The sequence below is a fragment of the Prinia subflava genome, chromosome 24, assembly GCF_021018805.1.
Source record: "Prinia subflava isolate CZ2003 ecotype Zambia chromosome 24, Cam_Psub_1.2, whole genome shotgun sequence".
Lineage (NCBI taxonomy): Eukaryota > Metazoa > Chordata > Aves > Passeriformes > Cisticolidae > Prinia > Prinia subflava.
The window spans coordinates 3,090,066-3,115,187 of NC_086270.1; the positions used below are offsets into that span (position 1 = coordinate 3,090,066).

At 54.1% G+C, this 25,122-nt stretch overlaps 1 protein-coding gene across 1 annotated transcript; it reads left to right on the forward strand.

The window, feature by feature from the left end:
* Positions 1 to 383: 383 nt before the first annotated feature.
* On the forward strand, positions 384 to 23,495 carry LOC134561840 (protein argonaute-1). Its single transcript, XM_063419174.1, has 19 exons — positions 384 to 556; positions 7,469 to 7,652; positions 8,365 to 8,485; positions 8,616 to 8,797; positions 9,047 to 9,183; positions 9,285 to 9,419; positions 9,687 to 9,774; positions 10,876 to 11,023; positions 11,126 to 11,245; positions 12,050 to 12,172; positions 12,581 to 12,714; positions 13,918 to 14,102; positions 14,252 to 14,411; positions 14,698 to 14,788; positions 16,430 to 16,624; positions 16,749 to 16,883; positions 17,765 to 17,866; positions 18,720 to 18,919; positions 19,337 to 23,495. The coding sequence occupies exons 1-19, from the start codon at positions 532 to 534 to the stop codon at positions 19,443 to 19,445; spliced, it is 2,574 nt and encodes an 857-aa protein (XP_063275244.1). The 5' UTR covers positions 384 to 531; the 3' UTR covers positions 19,446 to 23,495.
* The last annotated feature ends 1,627 nt before the right edge of the window (positions 23,496 to 25,122 follow it).

Here is a 25,122-nt window from a genome sequence, read left to right on the forward strand (position 1 = left end):
CGGGATGGAAAAGGGATGCTCTGCCCGGTTCTGTGGATTTAGAGCAGGGCCAGGGGTAATTCCTGCCCTGCTCCTGCCTGGCGACACTCGGGGCACTCCAGCAATGACCGTACAGCGGCCGACACACGAACTGGCGCTTCCTCCTCGGCCCAGCCGCACAAAATGAGTTAAAAAACAAAACAAAACCAAAAACAAAACAACGTCGACGAAATAAATATTTATGGCATCGGCGCGGCGGGAGGCCGGGGCGCTGGCGGGCGGGCAGCGCTCTGTGCCGCTCCCCGGCTGCAGCGAGGCCCCGGCCGGGCCCCCCCCGCCTCCCTCAGGTCCCGCTGTCCCCGCGGGCCCCAAGATGGCGGCGGGGCCGGCGGGCGCCGCCTTTGTTGCGCGCGGGGCCGGGCGGCGGCGGCGCGTGCGCGCGGCGTGAGGGGCGTGAGGCGGCTGCGGCACCGGCCCCGGCCCTGCCCGGCCCCGGCCCCCGGCACGGCCCTGCCCCGGCCCCCGGCTCGGAGCGGCGCCCGCGTGGATGGGATGGAAGCGGGACCCTCGGGCGCAGGTACCGCCGGCGGGGATGGAAGGGGGGGGGTCGGAGCGCTGCGCGCCGGGGAGCGCCGAGGGGGCGATGGGGGGTGAAAGGGATGAGGCCGGTGGAACGGGGGGCGGGTGTGCGGCGGGGGCCAGGGGGCCTCGACCGGGTGGGGATCGGGGCGGGGGCTGGGGGAGCGCGGTGGAGGGGTGTGCGGAGGGGACCGCGGCGGGTGGCGATGGATGTGGCGGCGGCGCGGGATGTGCGGGGGCGATGCCGGGGATCGGGGGGTCTGAGCAGCGGGGCTGCGGGAGGGGCTGCGGGGCCGCCGGGCAGACGCGTCCCCCGGGTGCCCCCAGAGCAGCGGCGGTGCGGGCGCAGGGGAAGGGGCGATGGAGGGACCCGCAGAACCTCGCAGGAGGGGGCACAGGGCCGGGGTCACGTCCAGCCGCAGGTCCCCACAGCGCAGACGGAGCCTTGCTGAGGGGCCTGTTTTGCACAAAGCAGCAGCAGCATCCCCTAGATCCTCATCCTTTTCCCCCAGCTCCCATTCTATTCCCCCTACCTCCCACTCCCATCCATCCCCCCGTCTGCCATTCCACCCCCCTCCCTGCCATTCCATCCCCCCAGCTACCATTTTATCCCCCTCCAGCTCCCATTTCATCGCCCTGCTCCCCATCCATCCCCCAGCTGCCCGTTCCCCGAGTTCAGGGAGCGGGGCGCAGGCTGGAGCTGGCGCGGGGCCGGCGGCGCCGTGTGCCGTGACAGCACGAAGCGTCTCCTCTGCCGTGCCAGGGCATGCGCGGAGCCGGGGCTCCGCGGGGCCCCGTGGGGCCGAGCTCCGGAGCCACCCTGGGTCCCCTGCCCCAACCTCCGCACGGCCGGCTGCGGGGACGGGAGCAGCTGGCAGTGCCCTTCGTGCCCGGCAGCTCCGCGGGGGTTTGGAGAGCTGTGCCCTAGGCCATGGCATCGGCTGCTGCTCGCTCCTGTGCCTGGTGTGAGCATCGCCAACTTGCGCTGCTGAGGGATTTTGGTGCCTAAAATAAGGCAGAAGGAAGGACGGGGTGATGGAGGCGCGGCTCACTGCCCTGCTGAGGCACGGGGTGATGGGAATGGGGAGCTGCTGCCCTTCCGAGGGACAGGGCAATGAGATCGGCAGTCACTGCCCTGCCACCTCTCTTGTGCTGGTGGGTTTGCCACTCGCCATAACAAATCAGCCTGGTGAGATTTTGACATAAACCTGCTGAGTGTTTGTAAACTTCAGTCCTTTCCTACGATATTTACTTTAAGTGTGGCAGAGAAATCTCCCTGTTTCTGTGTTACCTTCTGGCTGCTGGTGCTTTGTGTTTGGGCTGATTTATGGCCTGTGAAAGCCGTGATTTGGCGGCACCGAGGGCTTTGCCGGCGCCTTGGGGCGATAGCAGCGCTGCTGCCTCAGGGCCATGCAGATAACGCTGCGGGCACCCTCCCACCCCAGCCTGAAATGATGCTCTTAAGGTGCTTTAAAAGAATCTCTTATGTTGGGATGGGGATGCACTCAGTGGACAGGTTTGGATTTCAGTCTCTGGGCCTGTGAGGGCTGCACAGGGAGCAGGGCTCTGCTACTGCACCCTTGGGAGTTTCCTCTTGTATCGCCAAATTTGTCTGGGGGATATCTGCCCCCACCCAGGTTCACCCCGTGGGCAGGGGACTCATGAACTCCATGTCATCAGAGCTGCTGTGAATCCTACCCTGCTGTGGCACTCCTTTGCTTGTGCCAGACCCTGAGAATGGGCTGAGCTTTGCATGCGAGCTCTGATGAGGCTGTGGCTTACCAGGGTAATAAAGCAGAAACTGGTGTGTAAATGGGCCCTGGATGTGCCCAACATGAAGATGACTGGAAAGGCAGTGGGAAAACTCAGGACATTTGACCTACAGGCAGCACTCAGGGAGGCACACACATGCACTGGTTCTAAAAACTATTTTCCCACAACTTTTAGTTTTCTTTATTCCTTGCAAACTTCCTAAAGGCTGTTAATCTCAACCGTTGTCTTCCTGTGCTGAACCTTGCAAAAACCCCAAAGCTGCTCCGTCTGTTGGGGCTCTTTATCTTCAGGAAACACGAAATTGCGTATGCCTGGTTCTGGGACGGGATTAGACTGAGAAACAAAGCCAGGAGAAGCACCTTGCCTGGAGACACAGCACGGATGGTTTATCTCTAAACACTCTTTGCAGCCTCTCCCTAAACCCTGGGAAGAACAAAACACAGGCAAGTTATTAAGATGGCAGACACGAGGAGGAAGCCAAATCAGGCAGAGAAGCTGCTCCTTGGGCAGGGTGATCCGTGCAGAGCCACGGGCGGGTTCAACCTCCGCTCTGGGAGCCGGTGGCACTGCAGGGCTGCCGTGGGACATGGAGAGGAGCTGGCGTCGCTTTTGTCCTGTCCCTCCGGCACTGGGGGCTGCCTTTGTCTGCGACTCCTGGTTCTGCACGTCCCTGGCTGCTGCCTGGGCAGTGCAGGAGCAGCAGGAGACCTCACAGGGCTGGGCAGGGGGTGTCAGCCTCCACCCGGCCCAGGCACCATTAGCGGGGACCCCGGGGTCACTGTGCAGAGTCACACAGCCTGGATGTGCCACCTGGTGTGTTCAGCAGAGGTGCTGGCATTTGCTGTGCCCGTGCTTCTCAAACCCCATCAGAGGGATGGAAAAGAGAACTGCTGGACAGCTGAGGCCAGCTTAGCAGGACCCTCACAGGTCAGCTCATGATTGAGCCGTGTCCACACTGCCAGCATCACCACACCGCTGGCATCACCACGCTGCTCTCCAGAGCCAGAGCAGCTGGGGTACAGTCCCTGCATGCAGGTGTGATGGAGTTGGCACCACTCTTGCTGCTGTTCCTTATGCTCTGTTGCAGCTCCTGCAGGTTCACACTCCTGCCCGACACAGCCTGCAGGACTGCACATCCCAGGGTGTAGGGACACCTATTTGGACAGGCAGGTTTATAGCTTGCACTTTAGGGTGTCACCCGTGATTTCCAAATGGGAAGCACAGCAGTGTCCTTTGCAATGTTTAGTGTAAGGTTACAAAGAACTCAGCAGCTTTCCGATGTCAGTCCTGTAGTATAACAATTTAGAGCCCGTTTTTGGCTCATTTTTTAATGTGCAGCCACTCCAGTGTAGGACAGGAGCAGCTCAGCCTCTACCCTCAGCAGCCAGGCTCTGGTGCACAGACAGGTATAATGCCAAGCTCTGACGCCTGCAGATGCTGCCTCTGTCCCGTGTGTGCATCGCCTGCTGAAACTCAGTTTGGTGTCAAACCAAAAAGCACCCACAGCTGCATGACCCTGGCAGGGCTCAGGTCACTCGGGAGCGAACAGGCGGTCTGGATTGGCAGAGCTGAGATGGGGCTTTCTGAAGTCTGGGCTGCGTGGAATGTGTTGGTCTCTGCTTGACGCTTGGTTTTGAAGGTGTCGAGCTTGGAGATTCGGGAATGCCAATTGCTCACCCTCCCCAGCAGCTGCCTTTCCCACTGGTGCTGCCCCTTGCTTTACTCCCTGACAGGGATTTCACTTCCCGGGGGGGCTCTGGGGTGGTTTAGGATGGGAGATGTCTCAGGTGTGGAAGGACCATCCGCTGGCATATGTTGTGCCCCGTCTGCAGCTCTCTGATTCCCGGCGGTATTTTGGCGGGTGGGTGTGCGGAGCGGGGCCGGCGAGGACCCGCCGCCGCCGCCGCAATAAAACTCCCTTTTGTCTGGGCCCCGTTCCCGCGGCCCCTCGGCTGAATGCGGCTCTGGAGAGGATTTCAATGACATGGTAATTTCATGCCGTCCCACCGGCGGCTTCGCCCGGCGCAGGCAGCTGTTGGGTAGCGGGTCATGTTCCCCAGCTGTTACAATAAATAACAGAAACAAAGCGTATTCCAGCGCTAATTACCTCAAACTTGCTTTCACTTCGGTGGCTCTGCCCTCGCCGCCGTCTCTGCCCACGGTACCCGGTGCAAGGGCGTCGATGCTCCGCCGCCGGCGCGTCCCCAGGGCACGGCTTTGTGTGCGAAAGTCTGTGATTCCTCCCGGGCCGCGGAATTTCTAATGGCAGCGGATTTCATCCCGCTCACTGGCCGCATTGTGCTGCAGGAACAACACTCACCCTGCAGCCCCCGGCCCCGGCGCCCGCATTTACATGACAAAGTGGGAGCCTGTGCAGCTTCGCCATGGAGAGTCGAGGTATGCAGGAGCCAACCCCCCCATGCAGGAGCCCCCCTGTGTGCTGGAGCCCCCCTGTTTCCTTGCACTTTAGGTAGTTTTTTAACGAGGCTTCTTCTTGCTGGCTCCTTTTCTGGTGCCCTGAGCCGGCTTCAGGCAAGAGGTGCCTGGGGATGACAGTGGAGCTGTCTGGGATTCCTTGGCAGCATCCTCTGAGCCAGGAGAAGGGTGGATTTCACTGAGGCAAATCATGGAGGGAGCGTGAGTGGTCCAGAGCAGGAATGTGGCATGTGAAAGGATGAGCCCAAGCCTGCATGTTCACCAAAGGGTTTTGGGGTCTCTCCCACCTGGGCTGAAGCAGCCAAGGCTGGGTGGGAGCCTGGCTCACATGCTGGAGGTGCTGCCTGGGCAGCTGCTTTGGCTTGTCACATTCAGGGACTGTGTGTTGTGGTCACCGAAATAAAACTCTCTGAGTCAGCCCAGGGGTGAACTTGCCCATCCTCGATGCTGGTTATGGTCCTGTCCTGGTCTTTGCAGAGATCTCCTGTACCATCAGGTGCTGCTCCCTCTGGCCACTCTGCCCGTTTATCTTACCCTGCATTTGCTGTATTTTCTGTGTTCCATCAAAATTCTGAGCCAACTTTTGTGTTGCTGGAGGCTGGCTCCTTCCCTCACCCGTGATTCATGAGCCTAATTGTGGGGTGTTATGTTCATGAAGCATCTGGGGATCCTCTGGCAAAAGGGTTTGCATGGTACAGCCTTAGTTTTGGAGTGACTGAAGCAGTGCCAAGTGTGGGGCGAATTGGTCACACCTCTGCAACTCCTGCCAGCCCCTAACTGGCTTCAGCTCCTCTTGGGCACCCAAGTGCCACTGAGCAGCTGTCAAGCTGTGGCCACTGCCCTGTGTTCCCTGTGGGGAATCCGTGGGGTTACCGTGGGCACATGGAGATGCGCGTGGTCCTGCTCACATGCAGCTGCCAGGATTGTCTGGGGGTGAGGTGATCCAGAGGAGGAGAAGCTGTGGGTGCTGCCCTTGACATGACTGCAGGAAAGGCGGCAGAGAGCTGCTGTCCCCTGACAGATCTTGCAGGTGGGCGGTGTGGTTCCTCACTCAAACTCAGGAACTGGAGGCTCCAGCAGCACTGGCAAATACCTCTCTGCTTGTGAGCCATGATTTAAAAATGCATCAGCTCGCAGCCAGGGAGCTGGCCACTGCCAAGAAATGTTAATCATGTGGAGACATGACTTACACTGGGAGCAGCTCATCTGAAAATCAGTTCCTTCAAACGAGCTGCTTCCGAAGTGCAGCGCAGATGTTTTCGGGGGTGGCTGGCAGTCACCCCCTCCTGGGGAAGCTGTGGGTGCCTGCAGGGTCTGAGCTCTGCAGTGGACTCGGGGATCCTCACCTTGCTCCAAGTCCTGTGCTGGCTTGTCCGAGGAGGTGCTGGGGCCAGGTGAGCCCAGGTTTGGGACTCCCAGCAGATTTTGTGTCTCTTGAGCTCCTGTTGCAGGGCAGAAGCAGGAGCAGAGGTTGGCTTTGGAGAATTAACTTCAGCAGTTCAGCCCTTGAACGCTCACAAGAGTTTTCCAATCCCCTCAGTGTCCTGCAGGACTGGTGGCTTTCCATGGGCAGGAAAAGTCTTGCAAAGTTTGGGTGCAAAAGTAAAAGGCAAAATTGAAGCTTAGTTTGCTGCTCTGCTGTTTATCTGCTTCTGATATTTTTAGCCTGGAATGGAAATTTGGATTTAAAAAGGAAGTGGATGGGAGAAAGGGGTGCTAAAAGCACCATGTGTTCAGGAGCTTGAATTGGAGCTGGGTTGCTGTCTGTGGGCCGATGGGGACAGTTGGCCGCGCAGATGGAGCGCTCTCAATACCCCCACACTCCATCCCTGCACTGGCCTGGCTGGCTCGGACCTCACGGTGTTTGAGGAACAAATAAAAGGTGCAGACTGGGAGAGGTGAAGATGGGCAAAGTGGGAATGGGGCAGGAAGGGCAAGGCTCACCTCAGACAGCAGCGGGGTGGAATAACTCCTTGGCAATACTTTAAGATACATTTGAGTCTGAGGGTGCTGTTGATTTAGAAATGCAGCTCAGTCCTGTAGCCATGTGCTAGTGCCATCCTGCAACTCCACAACTTCATAAGTGAGTCTGTGTAATGGGAATTGTGGAAAAACTGGTATTTCCCTCTGTAGAGGTCCCCACACTGCTTCAAGTGGGGATTTGGGATTGGTTTGGATTTGGGTTTTTTTGGTTTTTTGCAAAACCCAGCAGTTCAACAATTGTGCAGTGCAGATGGAACAATGCGTTTCCTGTTTCTTGTGGCATCCTCCCTCCAGCAGTTGGAATTTGCTGGGGAATGGAGGGGAAACGCATGTGTCTGTATGTCCCTGCTGACAGAGTATCCAGGGAATTGCATCCCCTTGGAAAGGGGCACCATGACAATGGAGCTGGTGCTGCTCTCCCATAGCAGGTGGCAGTGCTGGAGCCTGTGCCAAGGGAGTTGGTAGGGCCATTGTGTCCTGGCACTGCCCTTCAACAGCTCGGCTGGCACCAGGGCTCCCCAGATGGTGCCCAGGGAAGCTGCTTCCTGGTGTGCTGCTCTGAATCCTGCCACTGCCACCTCCTGCCAGGAGGAGGGGTAGTGGGAGACCTTCCAGTTCAGGGTGTGGTGTTGGAGAGCGCTGTGACTCTGTGAGATCTGTCTGTCTGTCTGAGTGTGGGGTCCCTGGCAGCCCTCCTGACCTGTGCTCTTTCCCACAGCTGCAGGCGCATACCTGCCCCCCTTGCAGCAGGTGTTTCAAGCACCACGTCGGCCTGGGATAGGAACTGTCGGGAAGCCCATCAAGCTCCTGGCCAACTACTTTGAAGTGGACATTCCCAAGATCGATGTGTATCATTATGAAGTGGATATCAAACCCGATAAATGTCCACGCAGAGTCAACAGGTAAGGCAAGTATTAGAGGTTTGGCACTTGTTCCCTGCTTCCAGTTTCCTAGTGGAGGCTCTATAAGTGCCTGTCTGTGTCTTTGCAGTAGAAGCCAGTTGAGCATTATAACAAGGGTCACAGCAGTGGCAGGGGTTATGGCACAGCGTGATGCCCACAGGTGGCTGGACCCCCCAGCCGTGTTTGTGCAGCAGTGCTGCTTCCTGGCCTGGGAGCGTCAGGGGTCCAGAGCCTCAGCACAGTCCCTGCTGCTCTGAAGCAGCTGTGCTATTTTGGCAATAATCCCTGATTTAAAAATAGCAAGGCCAGACCTCAGGCCATCGTGTACTTTTCTTTGTTTTTCTTTTTGATGTGCTCTTTGCTGCCTGTCCCCTCCTGCCCTCGCAGCCTGGGGAGCTCTGTACCCCGAGGGCCGGCGAGCAGATGCTGCATGTGCTTTCAGCATCGAGTCACACTGTGCCATGAACACTCCTCCTTCCCCCCAGTGCCAGGTACACTCCTTCTGCCAAAGCCAGTGTACTGAGCTGTGGGACAAGGCATGTGGCTGCTTGTCCAGGGGCTTTCCTGCCCCAGGGGTCCCATCTCTGCTCTCAGTTGCCCCAGGGAGAGAGGCTGGGGTGGCCTGGGCAGGTTGCAGAAGGTATCAGGCTGTAAAGAAAGCAACAAAACAAACTTCTCCCTTCTCTTCTGCCCCTCTACCTTGCCCGCGTAGGGAAGTCGTGGAGTACATGGTGCAGCACTTCAAACCACAGATCTTTGGTGACCGAAAACCAGTCTATGATGGGAAGAAGAACATCTACACTGTCACAGCCTTACCCATTGGGAATGAGCGGGTAAGAGGGGGCAGCAAGCTTCATGTGGGCACTGTGACCTTCCTCCTGCCTGGGAAAGACCACCAGAAAACGATCCCACCTCATCCCTGTGGGGATGCCATGGTCACTGTCCCTTCCCTCCTGCACCCAGGTTGACTTTGAGGTGACGATCCCGGGGGAAGGCAAGGACAGGATATTTAAGGTCTCTATCAAATGGATGGCCATCGTGAGCTGGCGCATGCTGCACGAGGCCCTGGTCAGCGGGCAGATCCCCGTCCCACTGGAGTCTGTCCAGGCGCTGGACGTTGCCATGAGGCACCTGGCTTCCATGAGGTACCTGCTGAGGGACAATGGGGCTGTGCCAGGGAGGGGAGGGGACTGCTGCCCTTGGCAGCCTGCTGTGGCTGGGACTGGCCTTGACAGTCATTGGAGGAGGCAGCTGTGCCAGTCGTGTCCTTGGGTGCTCCTGCAAAGGAAATAGAAGGGGTGATGCAGCTGGCAGGGGGAGTGCCAGCTCGGAGGTCTGGGGATGCTGGCATGGCCCCAGTGTGTGCCACTGACATGGTTTGTCCTGGTTCACAGGTACACTCCCGTCGGCCGCTCCTTCTTCTCCCCCCCTGAGGGCTACTACCACCCCCTGGGAGGGGGCAGGGAGGTCTGGTTTGGCTTCCACCAGTCAGTCCGGCCTGCCATGTGGAAGATGATGCTCAACATCGATGGTGACGTTATTTCTCATGCTGGGGAGCTGCAGTGGGAGGGCTGGGTGTGTTTGGGAAGGCTGGTTGAGAGCAGAGACACATCCGTGGTGTCTGTCCCACAGTGTCAGCCACTGCCTTCTACAAAGCCCAGCCAGTCATCGAGTTCATGTGTGAGGTGCTGGACATCCGGAACATCGACGAGCAGCCCAAGCCCCTGACGGACTCACAGAGAGTGCGTTTCACCAAGGAGATCAAAGGTAGAGTCCCCAGGGAGCCGTGGAACCTGTCCCCGACACTGGCTGTGGCTTGTGTCCCACCCAGCCCCTGCAGTGAGATTGGGGTACAGGGCTTGCACATTTTAAATGTCTTCTGGGGCACCACTGCCTCCCTCATGCTATTGGTGGGGTATCTGCAAGCAGCAGGTTAGTTAAGCAAGCTGTTGGCAGTGTCCCGGGGAAAGTGGGCAAAGGGAAATTGCTCCCATCTTCACCATGACTGTGCTGTGTCTCCCTGTCTCATATCAGGTCTGAAGGTGGAGGTGACCCACTGTGGGCAGATGAAGAGGAAATACCGTGTGTGTAACGTTACCCGACGGCCAGCCAGCCACCAGACGTAAGGCGGGTGGGCAGATGCCCTTGCAAAAATTCACGCTCTTCTCCTTGTTAACAGCTGCTGGTGTCGTTAGGGAGAGCTGCACAGGAAGCTCCAGTCTTTGATGGCAAAAGGAGACGTGTCTGGGGCTCTGCAGCCCTGTGCCATGTGTGGAGTGGGATGCAGGGAGATGGGAGTGCAGAGGATGCTGTGTCTGGCAGGCGGAGTGCGGCGGCGGGCGGGAGCTGACACGCCAGGAATTGTCCTAGTTTTTACCTCCGGGTTTGGTTTTCTTCATTCTTAAAATAGTCACTGCCAGAGCAGAGATTTTGTCAGGGGCTAACATGAGTGTCTGCCTTGGAATTTTTTGTGTGTGTGCCTGGGAGCAGGCTGGGCCTGAGCACCTCTCAGTGTCTGCTCTGCACCAGCATCCTTGGGTTGCAGCCTTGGGGCTTGGCGAGTGCAGGAGGAATGTGGCACCTCGCTGATGTAGTCAGCCTGGCTCTCCTGTAATTTTGGTTCTCTACAGAATATCAATTCTGTAGGGTCAATTCTGCATTTTCATGGAGCTCTTTATGGAGCTGGCAGCAGCTGGTGCTGGCTGAGGATGGGTATTGTGCTCCAGCTGTGGGTGTTGTGGCACATCTCAGCCCTGCAGACAGGAAGTTTGATTTTTTTCTTCCCCTGTTTTTGAAGGGAAATGTTCCCCTCCTACCTCCCTCTGCCCACCCTGCAACTGCTGCCCTGTACCTGGAGAGGCCAGTTAGCCTTTCCCTGGAGCTCAGTTCAGCTCCCAGGGAGGCACAGAAGCCCTCCTGACTGCCACTGTGCTGTATTTTTGTGCCCAATGATGGCATGCGTGGCATGTCCTGCAATGAACAGTTGCCCTGATTAACTGGATTAGTGAGGGAGAGCTTTATTTAGGCACCTCAGTCCCACACTGGGGTAAGAGTATTCCTGAATCCATTTCTGAAAATACCACTGTTGTGCTTTTTATTTTGTTGTATGGCAGCTCAGGGTGGGAGCCTGGCAGCTCCCTCTTCCCAGCCACAGTACATGGTGCCTGGGGTGTGGAAGTGTCTGTTCTGAGTAGGTGCATCCCTCGTGTCCTGCCTCTGCCAGGTTCCCGCTGCAGCTGGAGAGTGGTCAGACAGTGGAGTGCACAGTGGCTCAGTACTTCAAGCAGAAATACAACCTGCAGCTGAAATACCCTCACCTGCCCTGTCTCCAGGTTGGCCAGGAACAGAAACACACGTACCTTCCCTTGGAGGTGAGTGTTGGCACCTGTGGTTTGGGGCTATACTTAGCTGTGGTCCCCTCGTGTCTTACCTGTCCCCAACACATGGCTGCTGTCTGTCCCCTCCCTGTGCAGGTGTGTAACATCGTGGCAGGCCAGCGGTGCATCAAGAAGCTCACGGACAATCAAACATCAACCATGATAAAAGCAACAGCCAGGTCTGCCCCAGACAGGCAGGAGGAGATCAGCAGACTGGTACGTGACTCAGGCCCCGTGGGGAGTGGGGTTAGGGCTTGGCACCAGTGGCAGGTTGTGGCATTGTGTCCTAACCTGCCTGTAGGCTTTGCCATGGTCCTGCCCCTCAGCTGCTCTCTGGTGGAGAGCTGTGACCTGCTGAGAAAGTGTTAGTGAGGTTAATGGTGGGGTTTTATCCCTCTCTTCCCACTGAGTCCTTGTGCACAGGTGCGTGTGTGTATGGGATGGACACTGGCACAGGGGAGCCTGGCTCAGAGGAACCATGCACATGCACATGCAGCAAATTCAGGCCCTTGCACTGATGGAACCTGACCCAAAGGGAGCTGGAACTAAAAATGGGAAACAGAGACATGCTCTTGGTGTACCTGGGCTGCAGTACAGGAACTCTGTCTGTGCCTGGCCACTGTTCAATGGGGCTGTCATTCTCCAAACGCTTACATCTGTGCTTTTAAAGCCAGGGACATTTGGTATTCCTTCTGAGACTCTTGATAAGTTTCTTGCCAGTCTGAACCTTCCTGTTGAAATCTTAAATCTCAGGAGCAGGCCTGTGCTGTTAGTTGCACTGGTTAGTGTGTTTCAAAATCAGTTTCCCGTGTGTGTCAGTTTGCAGGAGAGGGTTTGGGCCTCAGTGTTGATCTGCTCACCTTGCCCTGTCAGAGCTGCTCCACCTGCAGCTCTGTGGAGAACAGGGCTTCGGGTGCCCACATTTCCAAAGGGCATGGAAAGCCCTTTGAAGGGCTGAAGCTGCCTGGGATGCAGCAGTTGGTCTTACTCCCTCCCCATGGCCTTTCCTTCCCTTTGCAGATGAAGAATGCCAGCTACAACCTGGATCCATATATTCAGGAGTTTGGGATCAAGGTGAAGGATGATATGACGGAGGTGACAGGGCGGGTCCTGCCAGCTCCCATCCTGCAGTATGGAGGCCGGGTAAGTGGGGCTGCCTGGGCTGGGCTGCACTGTGCAGGAGATGCTGTCACACCCAGAAACACTGTTTCTGAGCAAAAGTTGTGTTACCTTCATGTTAGAGCTGGAATGTTTTATCAAAGTACCTCGGCTTTGTGTTTTTTGAGTTTTTTGCAATATAACTGGTTCTGAAAGTTGTAGCCAAGAGTCATTGGTGATGAGATGAAGAGGAGAGGGGTGCTCAGCATAGGGCAACTCGGGTGAATTTTCTGTCACTGCTGAGGAGCTGAGGCTGTGGATTTCCCATTGCCAGGGAGTCAGCTCCAGCTCCAGCAGTGGGCCAGGGAGCACAGCCCCAGCCCAGGCGGGGGCTCTGGGGCTGCGGGGCCGGGCAGGCTGCGGCCACGCTCTGACCCTCTGTTTGCCTTGCAGAACCGGGCCATTGCAACTCCCAACCAGGGCGTGTGGGACATGCGAGGGAAGCAGTTCTACAACGGCATTGAGATCAAAGTCTGGGCCATTGCCTGCTTTGCCCCGCAGAAGCAGTGTCGAGAGGAGGTGCTGAAGTAAGGAAAGGGGCAGCCCATGTGGGTGGGGGAAGCCAGAGGGGCTGTGGCTCCAGAGGTGGCCACACTGCTGCTCGCAGCTGGGGACTGTCCAGCATCATCAGTGCTGGAGCTGCAGGGAGCTCCACTGCTTGTGGTACCAGTCTGATGTGGGGTGTCCAGTTCCTGTTGCTCTTGGTTTATCCAGAGAGCCTAACTGTTTGTTCCAGCTGCAAATGGTCCCTAAGCCAGGCTGGAGTGAGTACCTGTGAGCTGTCAGTAGCTGTCAGTCAGGCTCTCCTCGATCTGTTCTTTGCATCAGGGAGCTGCAGCATTGGGAGATGAAAGTGCAAGCTTTAAAGCTGTATTGAACTCTTCTAGTCTGAATCTCCCCAGAAAAAAGGGGTTCTGAGGATTAAAAGTTTCCCCAATAATCTGAAATTATGTAATTCATGTAGGAAGCATCCTAATTTCCCATAGTTATTACAGAGAAGTTTTGGGCTTTCAGAAAAGCTTTAGTGGTTTAGAGAATATGTTTCTGTGACAAAGTGATACAGAGAAGGAACAATTTTTTTGGTTTAGGGAAATGGTCACTTTGATTTTGGATTGTTCTGGGGCCTCAGGTTTCTCCTGACTGAGAGTGGATGCAGTGAGGTGGGCGTTTGGACGTCTCTTCTGGATGTTTGGCATGGTCATTGTCTGGGGTTTGGAAGAGCTCAGAGTGTCCATGTCTGCAGTGCCTGGGTGCAGGTGGGAGTGACACTGCATTCCTCCCATGATCCCTTTGCAGCAGAGCTGTGAGCCCTGTGTTCCCTCTGGCTGTCACTGCATCAAATCAATCCTTGGCATTCCAAAAATCCAGAGTGTGGCTGAGTTGTGGTGAGTGCAGGCTGGCATCAGCTTTGCAGTCACCTGGAAATCAGCTGTTGCAGGCAGCAGCTTTGTTCCCCACTGCTCCAGCTTCCTAAGGGAGAAGAGCTCAGCTCCACTGCATTAGAAAGAGTCAGTACGTGGGTGAGAGGGCACCCAGAGGGGACAGTTCAGCCCTGACACGTGCTGGTCTTGTGTTTCCTGTGCCATACATGGGTGCCCTAGAGCCACCAACAGGTGATGTGATGGCCCTGTCTGTGTCCCATGGTGCAGCACTCGGCCATGGGCTCCGTGCTCAGTGGCACAGCTGGCGTGCAGGGGGCTCGGGGCTCACGGCTTCTCCTCCTGCCACAGGAACTTCACAGACCAGCTACGCAAGATCTCCAAGGACGCCGGCATGCCCATCCAGGGCCAGCCCTGCTTCTGCAAGTATGCCCAGGGTGCAGACAGCGTGGAGCCCATGTTCAGACACCTCAAAAACACCTATTCAGGGCTCCAGCTCATCATTGTCATCCTGCCAGGGAAGACGCCGGTGTACGGTGCGTCTGGGGCGGGCACAGAGAGAAGGGCTTTGGGCTGGCTCAGCAGGGCTGGCTGCTGCAGGGCTCTCTCTCCCCATTCCCGAGGGTGCTGCTGGAAGTGGTGCAGGCTGATTGCCTGTGTGCTCACCTGCTCCCTCTGCCCGCAGCCGAAGTGAAGCGTGTTGGGGACACTCTCCTGGGAATGGCCACACAGTGCGTCCAGGTCAAGAACGTGGTGAAAACCTCCCCACAGACCCTTTCCAACCTCTGCCTCAAGATCAACGTCAAGCTTGGCGGGATCAACAACATCCTTGTGCCTCACCAGCGGTTCGTATGGCCACTGCCTCCCATGGTTTTGGGGTTGTACCTCAAGTTCCTTGTGGTGCTGCCTGCCTGGCTTTACATGGAGAAGAGGGGGCCTTCATAAAGTAGCTCACTGAAATGGGGGTTTGTAACTTGTTTCACCTTGTTGATAACAAGCTGTTGATGTGTCCAGGCCAGAGCTGGAGGTCAGGAGATATCCTTGATATCCTCTGCTCATCTCCATTGGGTTGTACATCACCCTGAGATGGCCCCAAAGGCTGATTGCTCGTTTTCTCTCCTCTCCCACCAGCTCTGCTGTCTTTCAGCAGCCAGTGATCTTCCTCGGGGCTGATGTCACTCACCCGCCAGCAGGAGATGGGAAGAAACCCTCCATAACAGCTGTAAGTTCACAGCTTGGTGCCCAAAAACCCTGCAGGATGCAAGAGCTCGAATGGGACTCAAGTGTCCATGTGTTAGTGCTGTCCCCATGATGACACTTCTCGGGGTGGGCCCCTCGTACCCTGTCAGTCCTGGGAAGTTGTGTCCAGTTCCCCTCCTGCCTCTCAGCAGCTTTTGGGAGCCGCGGGGACACTGGCAGCTGCCACCAGATGGGGCTCGTGATGTGCCGGTCCCGAGCATGGCCCTGAGACTGCGGGGAGCTTGGTGCTGCATGGAGTCATCCTGGGACATCCCTGTCCAGCTGCAGCCCTGCAAGGACCTTCCCCCTGCTGGAGAGCTGGGGTTTGGGACATGGCAGAAACTGGGAGCCCTTTGTGGAGGAGAATCTGCCTTCTTAATAATGAGCATCCATGGAGCAAAGTGCTGCTCAGTACCAGCGGGGCCAGGGACAGCTTGTGCCCTCCGTTGGGCTGGGAGACGCTGCCCTGTGCTCGTTGCCATGCAGGATAGGCATGTCAGCATTTTCCTATTAAGTTCTTAACTTTCCAGGACTCACAGCTCAGGTTTTCCTTGGCATGCGTCTTTGGAGGAGTGTTTTTCTTCTTAATTAGAAGGGGTTGGGAAAGGCTTTGGGCTGTTTGCTGTAGGTGTGGGTGGGACAGAACAGTCTGTTTCCTGGCGGCAGAGCTTCCCCTCTGAAAATATCTTTTGTGGTTTGTGCAGGACCACGGGGGCTTTTTTCTTAATTTTTGTGAAAGCTTTTTTGAAGCTGCAGGGGAGGAGAAGGGTAGAGCCTTTGGAGCAACTTGACCTTGTCCTTGGTGTGTTGCTGATTAGACAATAGCAATGGGTCTGTGGCTGAAACTAAAGCAACAGTTTCTATTGTACTCAGGGGCTCCAGTGGGGGAGCCCCAGCCTCAGAACTCTGTTTGCAAAGTGAAAGTGTTGGGGAGGGCAGGGGCAGCAGATTCACGCTGCTGAGGATGTGGAGTCTGTGGTGCTTCCCCTCTGCTCAGGGGATGGCACACGGTGCAGTCAGGGGATGGCACATGGTGCAGCCACTGCTGAGCGTGGGGGGTGAGGCAGCTGGGTGGGTGTCTGCTCTCCAGCATGGGCCAGCACTTGAGTCACTCTGTGTCCCCAGCCCTGTGTCACAGCCAAGCCCAGCTGCCCTGATCTGTTGCTCTGATGTGTCTGAGCTCTGCCTGTGCTACAGTGGGAACTCCCTGCTTGATGGCTGCCACGCAGTGACTCAGCCCACCCTGGCCTTGGGCAGCCCATGGTTGTCTGGGGCAGCCCCCTTCGCTCTCACTGCCGGGCAGAAGTGAAGCAGGGGCAGAGCAGGAGCAGTCCCCCACAGCCACAGCATTCAGTAGCACCAACCAAAGTTGTCTCTGGAAATTCCCACAAGTGTTTAAAAAGGGCATGGCAGAGTGTGACATCAGGATGTGGCCATGACCAAGGATGTCCCTTTTGGGCACTGATTGCCTGTACAGTATTTGCTGTCCCATCTGATCTGTGAGTTCAGGTGCTCTGCCCATGGCCAGCTGTGCGTGTGGGAAGCAGGTGGAGGCTGGGAATGTCCCACATCCCCTCTGTCATTCCTGGTGTAAGGCATGGGCTGGGCCTGTCTGTCACTGCAGGTCGTGGGCAGCATGGATGCCCACCCGAGCCGGTACTGTGCCACGGTGCGCGTGCAGCGTCCTCGCCAAGAGATCATCGAGGACTTGTCCTACATGGTGAGGGAGCTTCTCATCCAGTTCTACAAATCCACACGCTTCAAACCCACCAGGATCATCTTCTACCGCGATGGTGTTCCTGAGGGGCAGCTCCCACAGGTGAGCAACCCTCAGATCCCTGTAGGCCAGCAGGGCTGCACCAGCTCTGTGAGGTTCCTTAGGGTGCCCAGGGACAACTGGGTGCTGGTGTGTCCCCTCATTCTGTGTGTCCTGGCCTCTCCAGATCCTTCACTATGAGCTCCTGGCAATCCGAGACGCCTGCATCAAACTGGAAAAGGATTACCAGCCTGGCATCACCTACATCGTCGTCCAGAAGAGGCATCACACCCGTCTCTTCTGTGCAGACAAGAACGAGAGGGTGAGTGCTGCAGGGTGCCAGGGCTGGAGGTGGCTGATTCATCCCTGTCTGATGGAAGAGCCAGCCCTGGCTTTGCCGAGGGGAAATCTCACCACTGGCAGGGAGAGCTCGTTCTGAATGAAACATGCTGCTCAGTGGGCTCCTGCAGCCACATGGATTAGTCTGCTTCTAGAACTCCAGCCAGCTGTTTGCTGTTATTATGAGTTACTGGGTGCTGATGATCCTAGTGACTCTTGAAATAGCCTCTGTCAGCTTGAAAACATCTGTTGTTTTGGTGATAGCTGGAGTTGCTGACATGACAGGCTGAATAACCCTTGCTTGCTCACAGCTTGCTCATGTGTGCTCTGCAGTAACAGTGATTGCTGTCACTGTTCCTAGAATTCATCTGAATTTAATAGTCAGATTGAGTCTAACCAGACGGCTCCACACGAGCAGGAAGATTTAATCTTGGGAACTAAGGACAGTTTTTGATCAGGATGTAAAAGCCCCAGTATCTTTGTGGCACAGACTCCAGCACATGCTCTAAAGAGATCCCTGGAGTTTTGCTAATTTAATCCTCATCTCTGTAGTAGGATGGGCCCCTGCCCAACCCTCACCCTGCTGCTCTCTTTCCCATGCTGTTGGCTATGTCTCCGTGTCATGTCTGGTGTTGATGCCCGCAAAAAATGCCAGCAGGTCAATTTGGGCAGGAAGCAGAGTGGGATGAGCTGCTGCTGCTTCTGTCCCCCCTGAATGGGCACTTGTCTGTCTCTACATCTCAAATGGAGATGGGGACCCTCCACCATGGTTCTGAGGTAGGGCAGCTGTGGTAAGGACAGTGCTCTTGGCAACTGGAAATAACCAAACTCTGCAGTGCTTGGATCTCTTTCTATTCCCTGCAGATTGGAAAGAGTGGGAACATCCCAGCAGGAACAACAGTGGATACCAACATCACCCACCCCTTTGAGTTTGATTTCTACCTGTGCAGTCATGCAGGCATTCAGGTACTGTGCTCCAGTGCTGGCTCTTGGGATGCTGCTGGGTTTTTGGCTGCTGTTGCAGACTGTGCTTTGTGCATTTGTCCTGGCCCTGTCACAGCCTCCCTTTAGCATGGAGATGTGAGCAGTTGGATTTGAGGATAGTTGGATCTGAGCTGCCACTGCGGTGGTTTGGCAAGCAGGTGCCGGGTCCGTGCTGCTGCTGCATTGTGTGGCACGTACTCAGTTTCTCTCTCGGAGCCAAGGGTCTCTGCTAAGAGATTTTCCTCCTTCAGAGCAGCCAATTCAGCAGCTTGTCAGCTGGTGTCTGAGCGTGCCGGGCTTGCCAGGGCGCCGGGTTGTCAGCAGGGACCTGCAGCCTGGCCGTGGGTGGGAGAGCCAGGCCAGCCGTCCCTGCCTGCTCTGCAGCTGCCTGGCTGCAGGCAGCCAAGATTAGTCACAAACTGGACTGGAAAAACTGCACTCGTGTAATCTGCAGCTGCTTCCAGAAGGGAGGCTGCTCAGCTTCCCTTCCCCAGTGCAGACAGTGGGAGCTGGCCCGGGTTGGTGGGGATGCAGTGGGGGATGCAGTGGGGGATGCAGTGGGGGATGCAGTGGGGGATGCAGCAGGGGATGCAGGGGCCTGTGTGGCACAGAGGGAGCAGGCGCCAGGCAGCAGCATTAGTACTGCTTTGCACCTTGATGCCAGTGGCTTTCCTGCCTCGCTGCCGTGTAGGGTTCTCACAGCAGGGAAGCACAGGCATCCCGCCTGCCTGGGCTGGCTGGCAGATCATTTGGAGCAGGGAGGGGCTGATGGGGATGCAAGGCAGCTGCATCGGGGTGCAAGCAGCATCTCTCACACCGGCCCCCTCCTCCCCAGGGCACGAGCCGGCCGTCCCACTACTACGTGCTGTGGGATGACAACCGGTTCACGGCGGACGAGCTGCAGATCCTCACGTACCAGCTGTGCCACACCTACGTGCGCTGCACCCGCTCCGTCTCCATCCCAGCCCCAGCCTACTACGCCCGGCTGGTGGCGTTCCGGGCGCGGTACCACCTCGTGGATAAGGAGCACGACAGGTGAGGGGCATAGCCCGTGGCCTTCCGAGGGCAGAGCCAGGCATGGGCAGGGGACCTTGGTGTTTGAAAGAGTCCCAGAGTGCTGCACCAGAGCCTTTTTAGGGGAAGGCCTGCATGTAGCTGCATCCTCGTAAGGCCCAGCAGAGGGGGAACGGGGATTAAGGAGGGTTAAATCCTACCCTGAGCTCATCTCAGGCTTGTGGGAGCATTCCTGGGGTGTCTGAGCATTTCCAGCTGCCTCAAGGTGCTGGAATCTGCAGTACAGTCATGGTCACCAGCATGCACAGCATCCCTGTGCCCTGCAGTGAGGTGGTCTGTGCTGCCTGCACTCCATGGATCCCCATCTCCAGGGGAGTTTCTCAGTGTTTCTGGGGGGAAAATATGAAATAATTACGCAGTGATTTCCTTGATTTTCAGTGGCGAGGGCAGCCATATATCTGGACAGAGCAACGGCAGAGACCCCCAGGCCTTGGCGAAGGCTGTGCAGGTTCATCAGGACACTTTACGTACCATGTACTTTGCTTGAAAGCCTAACTTTTGTTACCTCACTCAAGAAAGCTTTCAGATTTGTAGGAGCCATACAAAAAAGGAAGCATTGGGACACCTTGTTTTTTTTTTCCAATGAGAAATCACTGCAGGGCAGGCAGTGTCGACTCGAGGCAGGAGACCAGCACCACAGGACAGAAAGATCCAACACCTTTGTAGGATTGGAAGAGACTGATGATGATTATTTTTTTAATTTTTTTCTGGCTTTGCAAAATTTTGACCTGACCAAACACATGAAGGCATTCAAGGGAAGGGATAAAACTCCCGGGAGGCAGAAGCAGGTTTTCATTTTTAAGATGCAATACTAGAGACTCCTGACTGTGAACTGGCGGCTTTGGTCCTCCGTTGCCCACCAGGCGCTGGTAGGTATTTTTTGTGGGTGTTGGGGGGAGGGGATTTTTAGAGCCTTAAAACAGAAGACTAGATTTATAAAACTAATATTTTAGATTATGAGATGCTTTAATGGGTTGAGGGAAAAAAAAACAAACAGACAACTAGTTTATAGGAGAATTGTAACACTAACAGTTCCCTGCCCCCGAGTAATTCCCCCCGGATAATGTAAGGCACCCTAGCACTTAGCTCAGAACTGAAAACTGTCTTCCTCGTGTTACAAGCTAGTCAGCTGCTGCTGCTCGAAGCAACAGTCACAGACTTTTCCATGGGTGAGTGCCTTACTATGATGCTGCAAAATTTCAATGTTTTTAATCTTGTAAGGAAACTAGTAATCTTGTCTTGATGGTGGTCCATATTTCCATCGGAAGGAGTTAATTTCTATGGTCCTCAGTTGCAGTTTGTGTCAGATCACGACCTCACGGTGGTTAAACCCCATTGAAAGATGTGCACTTTCATACAGGACACGTTTAATGGCTGCTGACCCATTTTTGTTTCCAATGTACTACTTGTTATTTAAAACTGTTTCTGACAAATGGGGGCATCTCCATCCCATGAGGATAGAAAGTGCTATCCATATTTTTCTTTCTTTTTATTTTTCCCCCCTGAATTTTTATGATGGACACCGGGATTTTTTTACTAAACATTATTTTTATACGATATCGAGTCTGTTGCCAAAATCCACAAGTCATTAACATTCTCAGAGTTTACATCCCCGCACTTCCTGAGGCTGTGTGCTCACGCCACAGCTCTCCAATGTTTCTGTCCGATGAGTGCAGCCTGTGCTGTGCTGGGTGCTCCACAGTGCCCATTGCCCCTGTGCATTTGGCACGTGTCTGCCTGGGCCGGCTGCTTTCCCACCTACCACATCCCCACCTCCAGCACCTCCAGGCTCTCACCCTCTCTGCTGCTAGGTTTTGCTGCTCTCTGTGTCATGGTATCACTGCTCTCATGCCCAGGGTTTTTATTCTGAAAGCACACCAGATTGTTCCTTAGAATGATGAAATCCCTGTTGTTGTCATGGGGGAAACTCCTGATTTGTGCTTGTACCAGGAAAACAGCTTTTTTCCCCACAGGAACCTGGTCACTGCTTTTCAGAGCCGTTTTGCTGCACAGTGACCGTACGCACGGTGCCGGGGCCATGGTGGCAGCTCAGTACCAATATCATCCGGGCACATTATCTGGGGTTTTTTCTATGAAAGTGTTCACAGCGCTTCCTTCGAGAGACAAACGAGGCACACGCTCCTGCCACGCTCTGAGGGGAAGAGCTCTGGTATCATTTTCCTGCCGAACGCGTTTCCCAGGCACTGCCCCTGGCCCGCGCGCGGACAGAAGCACATCTACACCTCTTTGGTTTGTACTTTCTGACGTTGAAACTTGCCTTGCCTTCATGAAAACCACACCGCTCGTGTTGGCCCATTGAGCTGTCCTAACCCCGGGAATTCACTCTTCCCGTTTTCTTTTGGGGCAACGTGTTTGTGAACAGTGACAACATCACTATGCTATGCAAACTAAGTGCTGAGCCCACTGATGTCACATTTGGTGAAGATCCTACGTTAGAACAGTCCTGTTTTCCTCAAGACCACAGTGTTTGGTTCATATCCTCCTTTGCACCTTGTGTCAACCTCCACTGCTGTATATCCTCAAGGTGACGGGGAGGAGACCAGGAACTATCTGTGGTCAGTAGGTAGGGAACTCTTAGGAAGGCTTTTAGAGCGTAGGGAACACATCAACACTAAGTGTCAACATGAGAAGCCTACATTCCTCTACACAAGTGCCTGCATAGTGACACCAATCAGCACCTCCATCTCATCCTCCGAACTCTGGCTTGTGTTCATTGAAAGCAAAACAATCTCAGAGGGGCTGTTCCCGCTCACCTGGTGTTAGAAAGCTCCTCATTAAGAATAAAATCGGGGTCAAGGTCAAGGTTCTCTCTGCAAATCAGTTTGTTCACCAGCATTACACCGGAACGCACCTGGCTGCTGCTCTGCAGTGAGGGGCAAAGGTATTTTGGTTCCTTGTTTTTATTTTAGTGTTTTAGTTGGGTCTAGAATTCTGAAATGTCTTTTAGTAGCTGTGGCATAGCACGTGCCATTTTTAACCATTTGAAAAGAGATAGTGTGGGCATTTACAGAAACAGCTTGTTGCTCTGTAACAATTTTTTTTAACCTTGAGACTTGAAATGTAAAATGGACCTTTAAGATTTGCACTCATTTGTAAGGTGGCTGTTCATAGAAAACTATGAATGAAGACTTGCTGATGTAGCACCTACTTCTAACAGCAATTTTAACTACACAAAAGCTTCACAGCTTCTGAAACTCTCAGCTGTTGACTTGCAGATCGTGTTCTGCCCTTATTTCACCCTCTGCGTTGGGTTTTCATGGTTTTGGATAAACAAAAAAGCCAAACTCAGTAGCTGCTGTGCCCTTTAAACCCTGTTTCCACTTTGAAGAAGTTTAGAGAGGTTGGAGTGCCCCGCATGTTTTCTATACCGGACTATGCACCGTACCCTCTCTGCGCTCTGGCATCGGCATTTCTCCCCCTCTCTTGTCCGAGATGCAAACGAGTAGCTGCATGTTGAGGTGCGTTTTGCTGCCTGTAGCAGATAGGTGTTACCCCAGGCACAAATCAGGATCTGTAGTTAGCCACAAACCCCACACGGGCATCCCGATCAGCTCCGAGTCTCTGCCTTCTCCACGCGCACGAGTTCCACCTGCGGCTGGACGCGCCGCAGCGTGCACGCGGTTCTGTGGGAAGAGGAGTAGCTTTCATTTACCTGTTGAATGCTGTTGTTTCCCTTATCTCATATCTGAACAGAGTGGGGCGGGAGGGCTGCTGTGCCCTCTCCCCGCAGCTTCCAGGGCAGTCTGGGGTGTTCTGGGATCGCACACGATGTCTCAAACAGCCCAAGCATCCAGCGTTGCCTCGCGGAAGGTTTTCTTCTTGGAAAATCAGTGTGAAAGAAAAGAATGTGATTGTTTCAGGAAGGGAAGCCAGACAGCAGGAGAGCAATAAACAAGTGAAATTCATATCTTGCCTGAGTGATTTGCACTTCAATAGTTGTGAAAGAAAATTTCCAGGACTCCAGTGCTTTTGTGTTCGATTTCCAGCCCCTTTCGTACCTCCTTTCTATGAGCAAGTGTGGGACTGTACATAGGGTGTTTACAGGACGCTCCATTTGGGTTGTTATTTTTCTTGTGGGTTTTTTTTTGCTCTAGCTTGAACTCTGTATGGTCCATTTGTTAAATAGCCGTGAACAGTTGATGTACAGTACTTACTAAACAAGCAGCAGCACAAAACTTATTTTATTAAGAAAATATGGCTTATATTTTAAAGGTTGAATATCAATTTTTTTTTGTATGTGTGGAATTAAGACTGGTGAAGAGTAACAAAATCCTTGGATTAGGCCAAAAGAAAATACTGTAAGATCCTAACCACCTCTTTATTAAAGAAAGCAGTATGATTAAAGAGCTCCAGAACATTGTATTTATATTGGATTTGATTTAATTGCTTTTGTGGATTTCTTTTTTTTTTTTTTTGCCTTGGTCCTGATTTTTGCTTGCAAGTTCGACTTTGCAGTCCCAAGTGTCTGTTACCCTGTAACTGTTGGCAGAAGACCTAAATAAAAGCAATGTGAATATGTTGGGGTGACACTCCTGAGTCACATCGCGTGGGGAAGGGACATCCCCTCGGGAAAGGCTGGGGACAAACAGGGAAACGTGACTGGAGCTGAGCTGAATTGCAGCAGACACTGCAGAGGATCCAGCACCTCTCACTGCCCAGATCTCAGTTCAATGACAGAAACACTTGAGCAAACAAATGTGCTTAAAACATCTGGGAATACAGTACGATTCCACTTTTTATTAAAATGTCACCTGAGAACTGATTTTGAGCTCCTGGGTTATTAGAGAACAGAAATGTACATTAAATTCTGCTGTTCCTCCAGCCTCACCAAGTGCTTCAGGGGCTCTTGGCTCTGAGGTGCTTTAAGGACACATTTCAGACTCCTTTTGGATTGAGGTTAAACTTGATCCTCTGGGTTTGTGCACTGCCTGTTTTGCATTTCCCATCATGTTTTACATTTCCCAGCTTTGCAATTCTTGCAAACATCCCAGTCTTCTCCAATGCCAGCAGCTTATGGTTGAGTTTTAGGGTCCAAAACTGGAGGTTGTTTGTCATCCTCTGAGTTCTTTGTTGGAGGAGTTCTTTGTTTTACCTTACAAAGGTGCAGGGGCAGACCTTAAGCCAATGAATGATTTAGCAGTTGAGCTGTAACTGGGTTTTTGAATAATGCCAAGGAATCTTAAGGAAGTGCTTGTTAATGGCATGCAGGCACTCGTTAGTTAATTTACCTAACTGCAGCACCAGAAAGTTCTGTCCTGACCTGGGCACCTGGACAGATGCTGCACACATCCAGCTGCTTTATGGGTTTTATCACCTATTTTAAATGATTCCTACTGCATAACAATCTTTAGCAGTTTTAAAGGGGCTTTTTTCTGTGTGAGGTGCAACAACAAATCGTGCCTTATGCAGCTGGGTCTGGAGTGCTGGAAAACAGGTCAGAAAACTGGTTTCAAGTGTTAGATTGGTATTTGAGCCCCAGCCTGGTGCTGATTACAGTGCCCGAGCTGTGGGACCAGATGTGCTGCCCCTGAGGGATGTGAGTTTGCAGAGGTGCCTCTCTCCCACGTATCTGCTTCATCCTGGAGATCACATTTCCCACTCCCGATTTCAGTTAAGGAAATATTCTCTATGTTACCTTTAATTTGCATGGGTTTAAAATCCTTACTGTCACCTGAAAACTAAATTTATGCTTTTAAAGATTAATTCAGCGGGGAATCTTCAAGATGGTAATTCTTAATAATGACCCTGAAATTTAGATAATGGATCTTTAACTTCTGTTGGTCCAACAATTCCAGTTCTTCAGTACCTTCCCAGTTGTTCCCCAGGGGAGGGGCCCCTCTCAGTACCAGAAAAAGTGACGTTGTTTCTTCACGAGTAGCAGGCTCAAACCCACTTGGGTGAGTCCCAATATACTGTTCTTACCAAAAAATGATCTTTTGAGGGCCAAGAAAATAAAGCTGTCACTGCCTGACCCAGCACTGAGCCTGTTGTGTCTGTCACATTCTAATCTCTTCCCCGCATGCCATTTGCCCCTTTCACTCCTCTGCTTGTTTGGTGCCAGTTTGTGTAACAAACCCGTAATGGAGTGGTACTGAACATCGCTCAAAAAGTCTCAAAATATGAGAACAGGGCAAGCATAAGCT

Bases quoted from the DNA above. Each gene is read 5' to 3' on its own strand.
- LOC134561840 (XM_063419174.1), top strand. From the start codon at position 532: ATGGAAGCGGGACCCTCGGGCGCAG. The intron at 11,246-12,049 runs GTACGTGACTCA...TTCCCTTTGCAG, and splicing joins AGGAGGAGATCAGCAGACTG to ATGAAGAATGCCAGCTACAA. The intron at 16,884-17,764 runs GTGAGTGCTGCA...TATTCCCTGCAG, and splicing joins GTGCAGACAAGAACGAGAGG to ATTGGAAAGAGTGGGAACAT.